This window comes from Panthera pardus, unplaced genomic scaffold (assembly GCF_024362965.1).
Source record: "Panthera pardus isolate Hobbes unplaced genomic scaffold, ASM2436296v1 HiC_scaffold_15, whole genome shotgun sequence".
Taxonomy (NCBI): Eukaryota; Metazoa; Chordata; class Mammalia; order Carnivora; family Felidae; genus Panthera; species Panthera pardus.
In genome coordinates, this window is record NW_026526710.1 from 27,175,192 (window position 1) to 27,189,687 (window position 14,496).

Genomic DNA, 14,496 nt, shown 5'->3' on the forward strand with positions numbered 1-14,496 from the left:
AATAGAAGAGTAACAGCTGGCACAGCGAAGGACGCTTCTGTTCTCATTGGGTGGTGGGGTGCCTTCCTCACGTTCAGATTTTGAGTATCACTTCTGGTGATAGTACCTGCTTCTTAGGGTGGTTCTGAAGATTGAATGAGTTAGTGTATGTAAAGGGCTAAGAGCCATGCCTGACCCTTAGTAAGTGCTCAGGAAACTTTGGCTGTTAGTACTGCATCACATTAGTTTTCAGTTTGGAAATAGCTGAGAAATACGTGGGAAATGAAGAAGCAGAAAAGGACACATATTTATGAAAAGGACTTTTAATAGATTTTTCATTTGAGTGTATAATTGTAGAACCACTAAGGAATATTGCTTAAGAAATGCTTATTTGCAAGGATTGCCAGGTGCTCTCACTGAGTGAAACTTAATCATTGCATCACTAAAACCAGTCCTTTATTATTGTGGGGTTTTTTTCACTTTCTAAATTTTCAGTATTTCTGAAAAATTCATTAAAAGTTGAACCTTCTGGTAAATTAAACTTTGTTTCCCCTTCATTCTTAGGATATTTTGTTTTGTGTTTTTATAGCAATACGTCTGGTTTAATATTGGCAGTGTGGACACCTTTGAGCGGAATCTGGAAACTTTACAGCAGGAATTGGGCATAGAAGGGGAGAATCGGGTTCCTGTCGTCTACATTGCTGAAAGTGACGGGTAAGACTGTTCACTGTGCTCTGTGTGGATTGCTGTGTGTTCTGTCACCAGATGGCAGGTGACATACGACATTCTCAAGTCTGTCTCAGTTGGGCCAGACTTCTTTTAAGTCATTGGTAATTTACTGGTTTTTGTTCATGACTGCTTTTCTACACATTTATATTTATCTTTGATTAAGCAATAGTTTGGGGGTATTAACGTCCTTTAGTAGGATTTTAGCATAAAGAGCCCCTTTGTTAAAGAATGGCATTGCCACCTTTTAACTGTCATTTACATTTATTTTTCAGAGTTTTCCAGGAATTTTAAGTAACTCTTTTTTCTCTTGTCAGAGCTTGCTTGTTCCCTTAGGAGTTATTTATCTTTAATAAGACCAGTTAGAAGTCTGAGGCCTCCAAGGAGGGCCCATTGATTTCAAGAGTCACTTGTCTTTGAGTTTCTATAGGAAATCTATGGCCTTTGAGTACTCATCCATGTATAACACCCAGATAGATTTCCTGGCAGTTACTCCATTCGCATTGAGGTGTACCTTGCTACGGAGTTAGCAGTTCAAGAGTGAAAGTACAAGTAAATCTTAATTTTTCTGAATAAAAGAGCAGAAAAACGGATTGCTAGGGGCGCCTGGGTGGCTCAGTCGGTTAAGTGACCGACTTTGGCTCAGGTCATGATCTCACGGTTCGTGGGTTTGAGCCCTGCGTCGGGCTCTTGTGCTGAACACTTGCTCGGAGCCTAGAGCCTGCTTCAGATTCTATGTTTCCTTTTCTCTACCCTTCCTCCACTTGTGCTCTGTCTCACTCTCTCAAAAATAAATTTTAAAAAATTAGGCAAAAAAGAAAAATGGATTGCTAGTGTGCTAATTGAGCTGGTAGTATTACTCTGTTTTAGAGACTTTCTTGCATCTTAGTTGTGTCAGCCTACAATTTCCCTGTTTTTAGATCCAGATAGCTATCAAGATTGTTTCACATGTGCCATATCCCTTGGGCCCTGGGGCTGTCATATAATCATTTAACTGTATAGCTGCTGCTGAAACATTACAGAAAGTTTGGTTGCACCATTCCTTAAACATCTATGGTCAGTGTGTATCTTTTTTCCCCCTCCAGAAATAAACCAAAGGTAAATTTTTCTATGTTCTTACTGCCTGCTGTGGGGGCCTTTAAAAAATTGTAAAAGATGAAAACTTAAAAAGTAGATCCTGGTTTTTTGGGTTTTTTTAGAGCTAAACCGTGTACAAGGTTATGATCCTAATTTCTTAGGATAATTTCAGCTAACTTGCATTATATTAACCAATATAAGTATATATCTGAGGATATACTCATATATATGAGTGCGCATCTCCAGGCTTTAAGTCCTATCTGAGCAGCGCCCTCCAGAGCATGAGCTTGGAGGACAAAAGATTGCACCCCTGGGAGTCAGTCTGCTAAGTCTGCACAAGCTGCACGGAGTGGCCTGTGCAGCGCTCACCAACAGATTCCTGTCACCATTGTGTACAGGGCTTTTGAAACTGATCTGCCGTTAACTGAGCGAGGATTTGATATTTAGAAGACATCTCTTTAGAATAAGTCGACGCATTCCAATTAAGAGAACTGCAATTTCTGCCCAGGCTAACGCCAGGTCATGTTAAAACTTCTAAGTAATTCAAAAGAAGTTTCTTTGAAAGGCAGATATAATGATAGTAAATTACAGCTAGGTCTGTATCGTGCATAAATGGAGATTACTGGGATAGAAATAAAATCTCAGTAGACAGCATATGTGTTAAGAACAGTTTTTTCTTTGGTCTCGTCTTCTGCAATTCTACTTCAGTGATATTGAGACACTGAGATTGTCTTTGTGCCTCAAATAAAACATTTAGAATATTCAGGTTTTACAAAAATAGAAAACATTTACAATTATATCCTAAGCAGTTACCAAAAAGTGTATCTTGCAAACATTTAAAAAGCCAAAGAGTAACCGTCTTAAAAACATGTCAGTGTTGTGTGTGGTTTCTTTTATTTAGCTCGTTTCTCCTGAGCATGTTGCCCACGGTGCTTATCATCGCTTTCTTACTGTACACCATACGGAGAGGGCCCGCCGGCATTGGCCGGACAGGCCGGGGGATGGGTGGACTCTTCAGTGTTGGAGAAACCACTGCCAAAGTCTTGAAGGATGAGATAGATGTGAAGTTCAAAGATGTGGCTGGCTGTGAGGAGGCCAAGCTAGAGATAATGGAATTTGTGAATTTCTTGAAAAACCCAAAGCAGTATCAAGACCTAGGAGCAAAAATCCCAAAGGTAAAAAGTGAACGTTCAGATTATTTTCAACGTATTAACCCAAAAATTGTTTGAAATTTTTATCTCTGAAGTTATACTTTTATGAAGTTTGATTACTTGTAACAAAGTAGCTGTTTTTCTCCTTCTGTCTTATTAGTCTCTGCTTTACTCCAGGGTTTTTTCAGGTCAGTTGTTCCGTGGGAATGTGTCTGCTTGTATGTGGTGTGTATATTCCTGAAAAGATTTGTGTTCTCTCCCCTTGGAAGCCTTCCCTGATTCGCCTTGCTTCTCCCTCCAGTCTGATTCGGATACCCCGTCTCTCAGCAACTGTGCACATGAGCGCGTTGCCTCCTGCTGTCACCCGCTTGTCCCTCCCTTAGCAGGTTTGAACAGACCATTTGCCTGGGCCTGGCACTCAGATTCGTGGCACAGGATTTGGTGGAGAAGAGATAGCACTGATTCTAGCCTCCTCCTCCCAGGAGTCCCCATGCCTGCTGCTGGTGACAGGCTGGCCTTACTGATCCTTATACTCCCAGGGCCAGGTTTGGTCATTAAGTAAATGAATCCAAGATGTTTAATTATTTAAAAAAATCCACTAATAAAGTTTACTTTAAAGGAATCCTTTGTAAAGGAAATCATTTCCTTGATTTTCATATCATGCCTGTGTGGATGAAAAGTCATATTTGATAATTTTATAATTTTCTGACTTATGTAGTATCTGTGCACATCATGCCTAAACATCTATACAACTTGAATAATTAGACTGAGCAAACACATTTTCCCTTTTTAACTGCATTCATAGTTGGTCATTAGATTTTTACTTCATTTGTGAAATTTTAAAGGGAAGAAAATAAGCAAAATGTAATTTGGGAGTGTGGTGTTTGTGTCTCTTTGAATTATTTAAGTAAACCTCAGTTGGCTTATTTATTTTTTATACTTACCTGTTAAATTTTTAAAAATTTATTTATTTATTTTGAGATAGAGAGAGAGAATCCCATCAGCACAGAGCCCAGCATGGGGCTCCAGCCCATGAACCATGAGATCATGACCTGAGCCAAAACCAAGAGTCAGAAGTTTAACTGACTGAGCCACCCAGATGCCCCAACCTCAGTTGGTTTATTAATAGATATTCAGCTTAAGTCTAAAGATCTGAAAAGCAGTGCTAAGAATCTTAAAGCGAAGTATGTAAGATTTTACATTCTTACTACATTTTTTAAAACAAGGTAGTCTCTAATCCTTTTCTTCCTCTTCTTACTGTTATAAAAATGTTTTGCCATCGTTGTTTAAGGAATGTTTGTTATATAATCAGAGTTTATAGACAGATTTATATCTTAGAATTGTTTGTGGATATGCAATTTACTTTTCTGAAATTCTAGCTAAATATACTTTTCCTTTTTTATATCTGAAGGGTGCCATTCTCACTGGTCCTCCAGGCACTGGGAAAACACTGCTAGCTAAGGCCACAGCTGGAGAAGCCAACGTCCCTTTCATCACTGTTAGTGGATCTGAGTTTTTGGAGATGTTTGTTGGTGTGGGTCCAGCTAGAGTAAGTCTTTCATTCTCTTATGATGGCGCACCTTCCTCTGTCTCCCCCTGATCTTCCCCCCAAATACGGAGCTGGTAAAGATGGCCCTGGACCAGACTGGTGCAGTCTGTTTATGGGTTGTCCTTTTGTTGTTGAGTTGTAAGAGTTCTTTATATATTCTGGATATTAGCTCCTAATCACATACATTATTTGCAAATAATTTCTCCCTTTCTGTGGGTTGTCTTTTCCCTTTCTTGGTAGTGAAGCACAAAAGTGTTTAATTTTGATGAAGACTAATTTATCCATTTTTTTTTTGCTGTTGCTTGGGCTTTGGTATCATTTTCTAAGACTGTCACCATCCAAGGTCATAAATACTCCTGTGTTTTCTTCTAAGAGTTTTAAAAGTTGTAGCTCTTACGGTTTAGGTCTGTGATCTGTCTCAAGTTAATATGATGTGAGGTGTAAGGGTCCATCTTGGTTCACTCTTCTACATGTGTATATCTGGGTTTCCCAGCACCATTTGTTAAAAAGATGATTTTTCCATTGAATGGTGTTGGCACCCATTTGTCTCTCTCTATACCAGTACCACAGTCTTGATTACTGTTCCTTTGTAGTAAGTTTTGAAATCTGGAAGCGTGAGTATGGGTTAGTTTTTAAAGAAACACTTAAATTTTTACTCTTGTGTATTTTACCAGTGTCTAAATATTGACTTTTTTTTTTTTTTTAACACTGTAGAAGTGCAAAGTGCTACCACAGTTGCTTTTCCAAACACCAAGATGCAACTTATAATCAGTAACTAAGTGTTGTGCCACCGACTGGCAGCATTTTTTCTTTGTCAGTGGGAAGTGTATTAATGATAAGTCTTACTATTGATGGCATCGTAATTTAAATGAGCTATGATAGGTAAAGTAGGTGGATTCATAGGAGGGCTGTCAGACGGCTAGGGGAGCCTGGGGGACTTGAGTGTTTATGATGATGGATCATGGAATCTGGTACGGGTAGGAGTGGTGGGGGGTGGCTGAAGACAGGAGAGGAGCTGTGGGTGGTGGGGGTAAGTGGTGGGCCTAATGGGCTAGAGATCCAGGAGAAGCCGGCTATGAGAGAACCTTGAGTACATGAGCAAGCCAGACCTGTGGGAGGGGGCAGAGTAGACCACGGGAAGCTGGTTGTGTAGGGAAACCTTGGCATTGCTGGCCATGACAAAATAGAGCAAAAGGTGATTGAAAGAGGTGGGTCAGGGGACGGCCAACCAGGAATCACTAAAAAAATAGTGCCCAGTGGAGGGGGTGGGGGTAGGCTGGAAGAATGGGAAATCGGGCCCAGGAAGTACTACAACCAGGAGGGCAGGGTGTCTGCCACATGGTGGGAATCTCTGAGCAGGGGTTTTCCAGCAGAATTGTTTTGGCAGTAGTCATGTTGCTTGAGGTGCACTTCAACTCCTACTGGCTCGGATGGAAAGACAAAACCCCTTCCAGTTGAGAGCTTTGCAGGGACAGACAAGGAGGTGAAGGAGGTGTGAGAGGGTGGGGTCTGTTGATCACTGATCTGGAGTTCAGAGGGAGAGGCCTTGGAGGGACATGAGTTATCCTAGGGGATGTGTTCAGAGCAATATAGGAATGAAAGCTAGGAAGTCTAGGCAGGAAAGGACGATGGGGAAACTTGGACTTCTGGTGAATGAAGTGAAAAGGGATGTGAGGCATAGGAGATTGTTTCTGGATCTCTTAAAAGGGGCAGGTGATAGGCTGAGACCCTGGGGATGGCCACTCCTTCATCATAAGCATAAGCACATGCTTATTATCAGGACAGAATGTAGGTGCATGGGCCTCACACCTGCTCCTGTAGTGGCAGGGCACTGTATTATGCTCTGGGGGTGATCACTGTGTGGTCTTGTGTAGTTCACGGCCTTTGCGGTGTGTATACATGTTACCTAGATCTGTTAGTAAGTGTCTGCTTATTAACAGCCTGCCTCGGGCCAGAGTAGTTTGAACTTTTACACTGAATATAAAGTTTACACCTCTACAGTATTCTCTTTTGGTAGGGTAAAAATGTGTAGTATTAATTTGTTGCTATAAAAATAGCAGATATTGTTAGCACTTGTGATATATACAGTAAGTTATGATATTATAGAAATAATATTTACTCACCTTAAAGCAGTTACCCACCACCTTACTCATCATTTGCCACCTCTTCTTATAACTCTTTTTAAATATGTAGTGCACAGTATCTAACACAAAAAGATCATCTTCCTCTTGGATGGAAGCATGATGTTTATTTTTTATTAGGAGGAAAATAATTTTCAGTTGTTAAGTGACTCTAGTGTTTATATTTTTATCCAGGTCCGAGACTTATTTGCCCTTGCTCGGAAGAATGCCCCTTGCATTCTCTTCATTGATGAAATAGATGCCGTGGGAAGGAAGAGAGGAAGAGGCAACTTTGGGGGGCAGAGTGAACAGGAGAATACACTCAATCAGCTGCTTGTGGAGATGGATGGTGAATATTCAAGTCTTTTGTATTTTAAACTACATTTTCTAATTGTTTTCCATATAGCTAAAGTGAGAATCCTTATGTCGATATTGAGTTCAAATTTTAAAAAAGTATTCTCTAAAACAAACAGCCCTTTTTAAAGGCTCTTCTGTACCAGTATGGATAATGCCAAAATATTCTTACTTGGCAGCCTGCCATAACAATATTGGTATTAAGATGGTGTTTGCATCTGGATGTGAATAAGAGAAAAATTGGTGAAATGATTGCAAAAGAATTGTGGTCTCATTCTTAAAATCATCTATGATTTTGAAGCATCAGGAAAACCCATGCATAACCAAGTGTGTGAATTTGGCAGGTTTCAAATACTAAGAGAGTAGCAGTCTTTCCACATTAGTCAGCTTTTTCTTTTATTAGGAAAGCCATTTTGTGGGATGTGAGAATACTTTGTGCTGTAAGATACACGGATGCTGTTGTGTGCTCAGAAGGGGAAGCGCAGTGCTCAGTACTAAGCTGGTTTACGAGACTGAGCTGGGCATCGGGCAGGCATCCTCGGCGATACTGCGGGTTCAGTTCCAGACAACTGCTATGAAGTGACTATCGCAATAAGCGAGTCAGATGAATGTTTTGGTTTCCCGGTGCATATAAAAGTTATGTTTATATTATGTTGAGTCTTTTTAGGTATGCAGTATGTGTCTTAAAAAATTGTACATATTTTTTTGGTACATATTTTAATTAAAGAATGCTCAGAGTGCCTGCGTGGCTCAGTTCGTTCAGCATCCAACTCTTGATTTCAGCTCAGGTCATGATCTCCTGGTTCTTGAGTTCGAGCCCCACATCGGACTCTGCACTAATTACACAGAGCCCACTTGGGATTCTCTGTCTTCCTCTGTCTCTGCCCCTTCCCTCCCCTCAAAAATAAATAAATAAAGATTTTAAAATCTTTTTTAGCTTCTATTGCTGAAAAATGCTAACCATCATCTGAACTTTCAGTGAATTGTAATCTTTTTGCTGGTGAAGGGGTCCTGCCTCAGTGTTGACAGTTGCTGACTGATCAGGGTGGTGGCTGCTGAAGGCTGGGATGGTTTGTGGCAGTTTCTTAAAAGAAGACAGCAAGAAAGTTTGCCGCATTGACTGACTTTCCCTTTCATGAACAGTTTCTCTGTAGCATGCGATGCTGTTTGATAGCATTGTTTACCCACAGTAAACTCCTTTCAGTTTGGAATCACCCCTCTCAAACCCTGCCCCTGCTTTGTCAACTAAGTTTTTGTTACAGTCTAAATAGTTTACTGTAATTTCAACAATTTTCATAGCAACTTTACCAGGATTAGAGTCCGTCTCAAGAAACTACTTTCTTTGCTCATCCATAAGAAGCAACTCTTCAGACGTTCCAAGCTTTCTCATGAGATGCAGTAATATTCAGTCACATCTTTAGGCTCCACTTGTAATTCTGGTTCTCTTGCTATTTCTCCCACATCTGCAGTCACTGCCTCCACTGAAGTCCTGAACTCATCCATGAGGGGGCAAATCAGCTTCTTCCAAACTCCTGGCAATGTTGATATCTTGACCTCTTCCATGAATCACAAATGTTGTTAGTGGCATCCAGAATGGGGAAGTCTTTTGATTATCTCTGGCAGCTATAGCCCTACAAAATGTATTTCATAAATCATAAGACTTAAAAGTCAGAATCACTTGATTCTGGGCTGCAGAATGGATGTTGTGTTAGCAGGCATGAGACAACATTAGTCTCCTACATCTCCATCAGAGCTCTTGGGTGACCAGGGCATTGTCAGAAGTAATATTTTCTGAGCAGCTGTCTCAACAGTGGGCTTAAAATATTCAGTAAACCATGTTATAAACAGATGTGCTCTCATCAGGCTTTGTTCCATTTCTAGAGCATAGGCAGAGTAGATTTAGCATAATTCTTTAGGGCCTGAGGATTTTCAGAATGGCAAATGAGCACTGGCTTCAGTTTAAAGTCACCAGCTGCATAGCCACAAACAAGAGAGTCAGCCTGTCCTTTGAAGCTTTGAAGCCAGGCACTGATATCTCCCCTCTAGCTATGAAAGTCCTAGATGGCATCTTCTTCCAATCCAAGACTGTTTATCTGCATTGAAAATCTTTTACTTAGTGTAGCCTCTTTCATTAATTACCTTAGCTAGACCTGGATAACTTGATGCAGCTTCTGCATCAGCACCTGGTGCTGCACCTTGCCCTATTATGCTATGGAGACAGCTTCTTTAACCTCGTGAGCCACCCTCTGGCAGCTTCAAACTTGTTTTCTGCAGTTTCCTCACCTCTCTCAGGCTTCATAGATATGAAGAGAGTGAGGGCTTGGCTCTGGATTAGGTTTTGGCTTAAGAGAATGTTTTGGCTGGTTTGATCTTCTATCCAGACAGTTAAAACTTTATCCACGTCAGCAGTAAGTCTGTTTGCTTTCTTATCATCATGTGTCCACTGGAATAGCATTTTAATTTCTTTCAAGAACCTTTGGTTTGTATTTACTCCTTGGCTATTTGGCACAGGAGGCCTGGCTTTCCAGTCTATCTCAGCTTTCAACATGCCTTCCTCACTGAGCTTAATCATTTCTAGCTTTTGATTTAAAGTGAGAGACTTGAGACTCTTCCTTTCACTCAAACACTTAGAGGTCTCTGTAGGGCTAATTGGCTTAATTTCAATTTTGTTGTGTCTCAGGGAATAGGGATGCCCAAGGAGAGGGGGAGAGGGAACAGTTCATTGCTGGAGCAGTCAGAACACACAGGTAGTATTTATCAGTTAAATTCATTTATATGGGTGCAGTGTGTGGTGCCCTAAAGCTATTAAAATAGTAACATTAAAGATTACTGATCACAGGTCACCACAACAAATACAATAACAAAAAAGTTTGAAATATTGCAAGAATTACCAAAATGTAATAGAGACAGAGTGAGCAAATGCTCTTGGAAAAATGGCACTGATACACTTGCTCAGCATAAGGTTGCCACAGACCTTCAATTTGTACAAAACACAGTATCTGTGAAGTGCAGTAAAGCAGAGTGCAATAAAACGAGGTCTGCCTATATCCGATTAAGGTAGAGCTCTTCCCTCACTCTGTGGTGGTCCAGTCCATGTATGGCCATATTTGTGGGCTATCAGCACCAAAGCTCTTTCAGGGCCGGGGTCCTGAGGGTGAAGGCTCCTGTAGCCAAGGCATTGACATTGGAGAAGAGACCAATAGAACCAAGCAGAGTCTGGCAAAGGGGCTGGAGTTGGAGGTTGATACCTGTCTTCAAATATTCAATGGGTTGTCTTGTGGCCCAGGGAGGTTAGACACATTCTTCGCAAATTTAATCACCTCAATTTTAAAATGTTTAAAAAATGAACAACATATTCTGAAGTTACAGTTCTATAAATTACAATCTTGCGTGTGGTGTGTGTGTGTGTGTGTGTATGTGTTTTATTTTGACAGAATGCGCACTTGAAAAAGTGCAAGTGGGGGAGGGACAGCGAGAAAGGGAGAGAGAGAGGATCCAAGTAGACTTTGCAAGGTCCGCACAGAGCCTGATGTGGGGCTTGACCTCAAAAACCATGAGATCATGACCTGACCTGAATCCAAGAGTCAGGTGCTTAACCTGCTGAGCCACCCAGGCACCCCTTTGGCATTTGTGTTTATAGAAATGATGCTTAAAGCTTTAAGTCTGGCATTTTTTTTTTTTTTATGTCCCTAGGTTTTAACACAACAACAAACGTCGTCATTTTGGCGGGCACCAATCGACCAGATATTCTAGACCCGGCACTGATGAGGCCAGGGCGTTTCGATAGGCAGATATTTATTGGTGAGATGACCTTCATCAGGTTCAGTCCAGTTCTTATGAGGAGAGATATAACTATTTCACTTTGATTTTTTTTTTTTCCTTAAAAATAATTTCTCAAGGACCACCGGACATAAAAGGAAGAGCCTCTATTTTCAAAGTTCACCTCAGACCATTGAAGCTGGACAGTGCCCTGGAAAAGGAGAAGCTGGCAAGAAAACTTGCCTCCTTAACTCCGGGGTTTTCAGGTGAGTGGAACAGAACCTGATGTCCTGTGTCAGAAGTCCTTTACCAGCTCCCAGTGAACTTTTACCTCTCACCTTGGGGCCTCTTCAGTGGGAGACTTCAAACATATACAGACATTGAGAAAATACTATAATGAACCCCTCTGCACCCATCACCTAGCTTCAGGAACAGTTCTCAGTGCGTGTTAAACCTTATTTCGTATGTACCCCACCCTCTTCCTGCTGCCTCTGGATTATTTGTATGTGGGTGTTTTTTTGTTTTTTTGTTTTTTTTTTTTTAACAACTCTACTGACATAAAATTCACATACCATAAAGTTCATCTGTGAATTGTAAAGTGTATGATTCAGTGGTTTTTAAAAAGTGTATTTACAGGGTTGCACTGTAACTGCTGTAGTCTAATTTTAGGTCATTTTTATCACCCCAGAAGAATCCATTAGCAGCTACTCCCTCCATCCCCAGCCCTAGGCAACCCCTCACCTACTTTCCATTTTTATAGATCTTCTTATTCTGGACATTTCATGTAAAAAGAATTACACCACATAGGATCCTTTCTCCCTGGCTGCTTCCACTTAAGTGTAGTGTCTTCAGAGTTGAGCCATGTGGCAGCAGGTGTCAGGACTTTATTCCTTTCCCTGGCTGGATAATATTCCAATGTGTGGATGGACCACATCTTCTTTATTTGGGTTGTTTCCATCTTTTTGCTATTGTGAATGATGCTGCTGTGAACATCCATGTACAGATTTTTATGTGGACATACGTTTGATTTCTCTGGCTATATACCTAGGAGTAGAGTGGCTGAATCACTTTTTAAGGAACTATCAATCTGTTTTCCAAGGTGGCTTCACCATTTTACATTCTCACCAGCAATGTAAGAGGGTTCCAGTTTTTCCACATTCTTGCCAACACTGGTTGTTGTCTATTTGATTGCAGCCACCTTAGTGGCATCTCGTGGTTTTGATTTGTGTCTCTAATGACCAGTGATGTTGAGTATCTTTGCATGTGTTTATTCCAAGAGTTTTAAAATGTAAATGTGAGCCTTTCTCACTTCTTCCAAACTCAAATTTCTTTTCTTCCAAACTCCTTTCTCCTATCTTTCTTCCAAACTCAAAATGAAATAAAAATGAACATTTGGAAAGTCTTAGAGGATTATATGTAAGTATATGGTTAGAAGAATATATTCATCTTAAATGTCCCAGGGTTCTAACTTTTTATTTGTTTTGTATCTTTGGACTTTGGAATTTATAACGTTTTAATGTTTGCTTATTGAGCTTATTTGTTTATAGCTTATTTGACTTACCATATAGTTTATCTGAAAAGTTAATTTGAAGAGACTTGGGGCACCAAGAGACTTGGGGCTCAGTCAGTTGAGCATCTAACTTTGGCTCAGGTCATGATCTTACAGTTTGTGAGTTTCAGCTCCGCATTGGGCTTGCTGCTGTCATTGTAGAGCCCGCTTTGGATCTTCTGTCCACCCCCTTCCTCTGCCGCTTCCCCACTTGCGCTCACTCTCTCTCAAAAATAAATCGTTAAAAAAAAAAAAAATTTAAAGAGACTTATCGGGGCACCTGTGTGGCTCAGTTTGTTAAGCACCCGATTTCAGCTCAGGTTATGATCTCACAGGGGTTCATAAGTTCGAGCCCCACGTTAGGCTTTCTGCTGTCAGTGCGGAGCCCACTTTGAATCCTCTGTCTGCCCCTCCTCTGTTTTCTCTCTCTCTCTCAAAAATAAAGAAACCTTAAAAAAATAATAATAAAGAGACTTAACGGATCTAGAAAGCATTTGACAAGCTTCACGTATTTAACTTTGGGTATTTAACTGCACCGTTATTTTTAGTGCTTATGTTTTTCATTGTATTTCAGCATATTGCCTAACGTCCGTATTAGTCACTCTCCCAACAGAGTTGATAGAACTAAGTTAGTTAATGGGCATTTTTTAAAAAAATTTTTTTAATGCTTATTTATTTTTGAGACAGAGAGAGACAGAGCATGAACAGGGGAGGATCAGAGAGAGAGGGAGACACAGAATCCGAAGCAGGCTCCAGGCTCTGAGCTGTCAGCACAGAGCCCAATGCAGGGCTCGAACCCACGGACCGTAAGATCATGACCTGAGCTGAAGTCGGATGCCCAACCGACTGAGCCACCCAGGCGCCCCAATTAATGGGCATTTTTAAAGACTGTCTTAGTTTGTAGTTACATGAGCCATATTGCCTATAAAGGTAAATGGCTGCATGTAATTATCTATTTACTATTACTGATACTTGCATCTCAGTTCAAAGGGCCTGGATTGTACCAGGCTATTACTGACTGCTAGAACAGCTTAGGGTCATCATGAATCAAACTGAATTATATTACATTAAGCCCTTATTTAGTCTACTGCTGGTTGAGAAACTGACTGGATATGATCATCCATAATGTGTGACCAATCAGTTCAAGTATATTTGGTGGTAAGCTGTTCTGTATTCATTTTGTAGGAGCTGATGTTGCTAATGTCTGTAATGAAGCGGCTCTGATTGCTGCAAGACACCTTTCGGATTCCATAAATCAGAAACACTTTGAACAAGCAATTGAGCGAGTGATTGGTGGTAAGTAAACTGAATATAACTCAAGTCAAAAGGCCAATAAAATCAGTTTGAGAATATAGGTTTCTCTGTTTTGGCAAGATCTAGAAGCAAAGAAAAGTCTATCCACCCCACCCTGGGGCTCACCATGCACCTGTTGTGTCTCTCGGTACTGTGAACTTCCCCTTCCCCCACCCACCCCATGGTCTGGTGGAGATGGGTGCTGTTGGTTTGGGTGAGTTTGAGACAGCAGCCCAAACTAGTCCTCACTTGTATTGGCAGCAAGCAGCAAGGTGTCTTCCCCTGAATTATACTGATGTAGTGTTTTGAGAATGTTTTGAAAAACAACCTTCCTGTTCCCAAATATTTTATTGCATAAATGTGCTCTGTGCTAGGTATAGGTGATGGATAAACAGCTGTAGCAGCTGTTTAACCAGGAAATGCTCACCCCACAAGCACAGTAGGGGATGTACATGTTTTCCATGCCTTCTAGGGAGCTTATAGTTTAATATGCATAAAAAGATAATTCCAGAGGGGCAAAGAAGGGAAGGGCACTATGGTCAGGCACAGCTCTATAGAAGAGGGGGGATTTAAACAGGTTTCAGTAGCGGGTGGGGGGGTAGGTATGGCATCAGAGTGGCAGGAACAGAGAAGGTAGTTTAGAGGTAGGGTTACAGCCTGTGTTTTGGGGAGGGAAAGCAAACCAGTCAGACTCCAGTTCTTTGGGAGGTAAGGCAAAGCTGAAAATATTTAAATCTAGATTTTAGAAAGCCTTAAATGTTGAGTTCAGGGGCTTTTGAAACTGTTGTCCTGTGGCTAGTATTAAACTAATGGATTTTTCCTGAGCTATTGAGTAGGCTTTAAGAAAAAGAATCTGACATTGAAGAAGAGAGTGGCATCTGAAGGCAGAGAACATCATAGTCATCAATGTGGGGTAGTGTACTTTAGCACAGGTAGTCC

At 40.9% G+C, this 14,496-nt stretch overlaps 1 protein-coding gene across 1 annotated transcript in view; it reads left to right on the forward strand.

Moving 5' to 3' along the window:
* AFG3L2 (AFG3 like matrix AAA peptidase subunit 2) overlaps nt 1–14,496 on the forward strand; it is a 39,895-nt gene that overhangs the window by 13,605 nt on the left and 11,794 nt on the right. Inside the window, exons 7-13 of the mRNA XM_019433870.2 lie at nt 569–693; nt 2,684–2,957; nt 4,345–4,482; nt 6,798–6,951; nt 10,650–10,757; nt 10,856–10,981; nt 13,450–13,560. Coding sequence (XP_019289415.2) covers nt 569–693; nt 2,684–2,957; nt 4,345–4,482; nt 6,798–6,951; nt 10,650–10,757; nt 10,856–10,981; nt 13,450–13,560 — 1,036 coding nt within the window. The remainder of the gene's footprint in view (nt 1–568; nt 694–2,683; nt 2,958–4,344; nt 4,483–6,797; nt 6,952–10,649; nt 10,758–10,855; nt 10,982–13,449; nt 13,561–14,496) is intronic.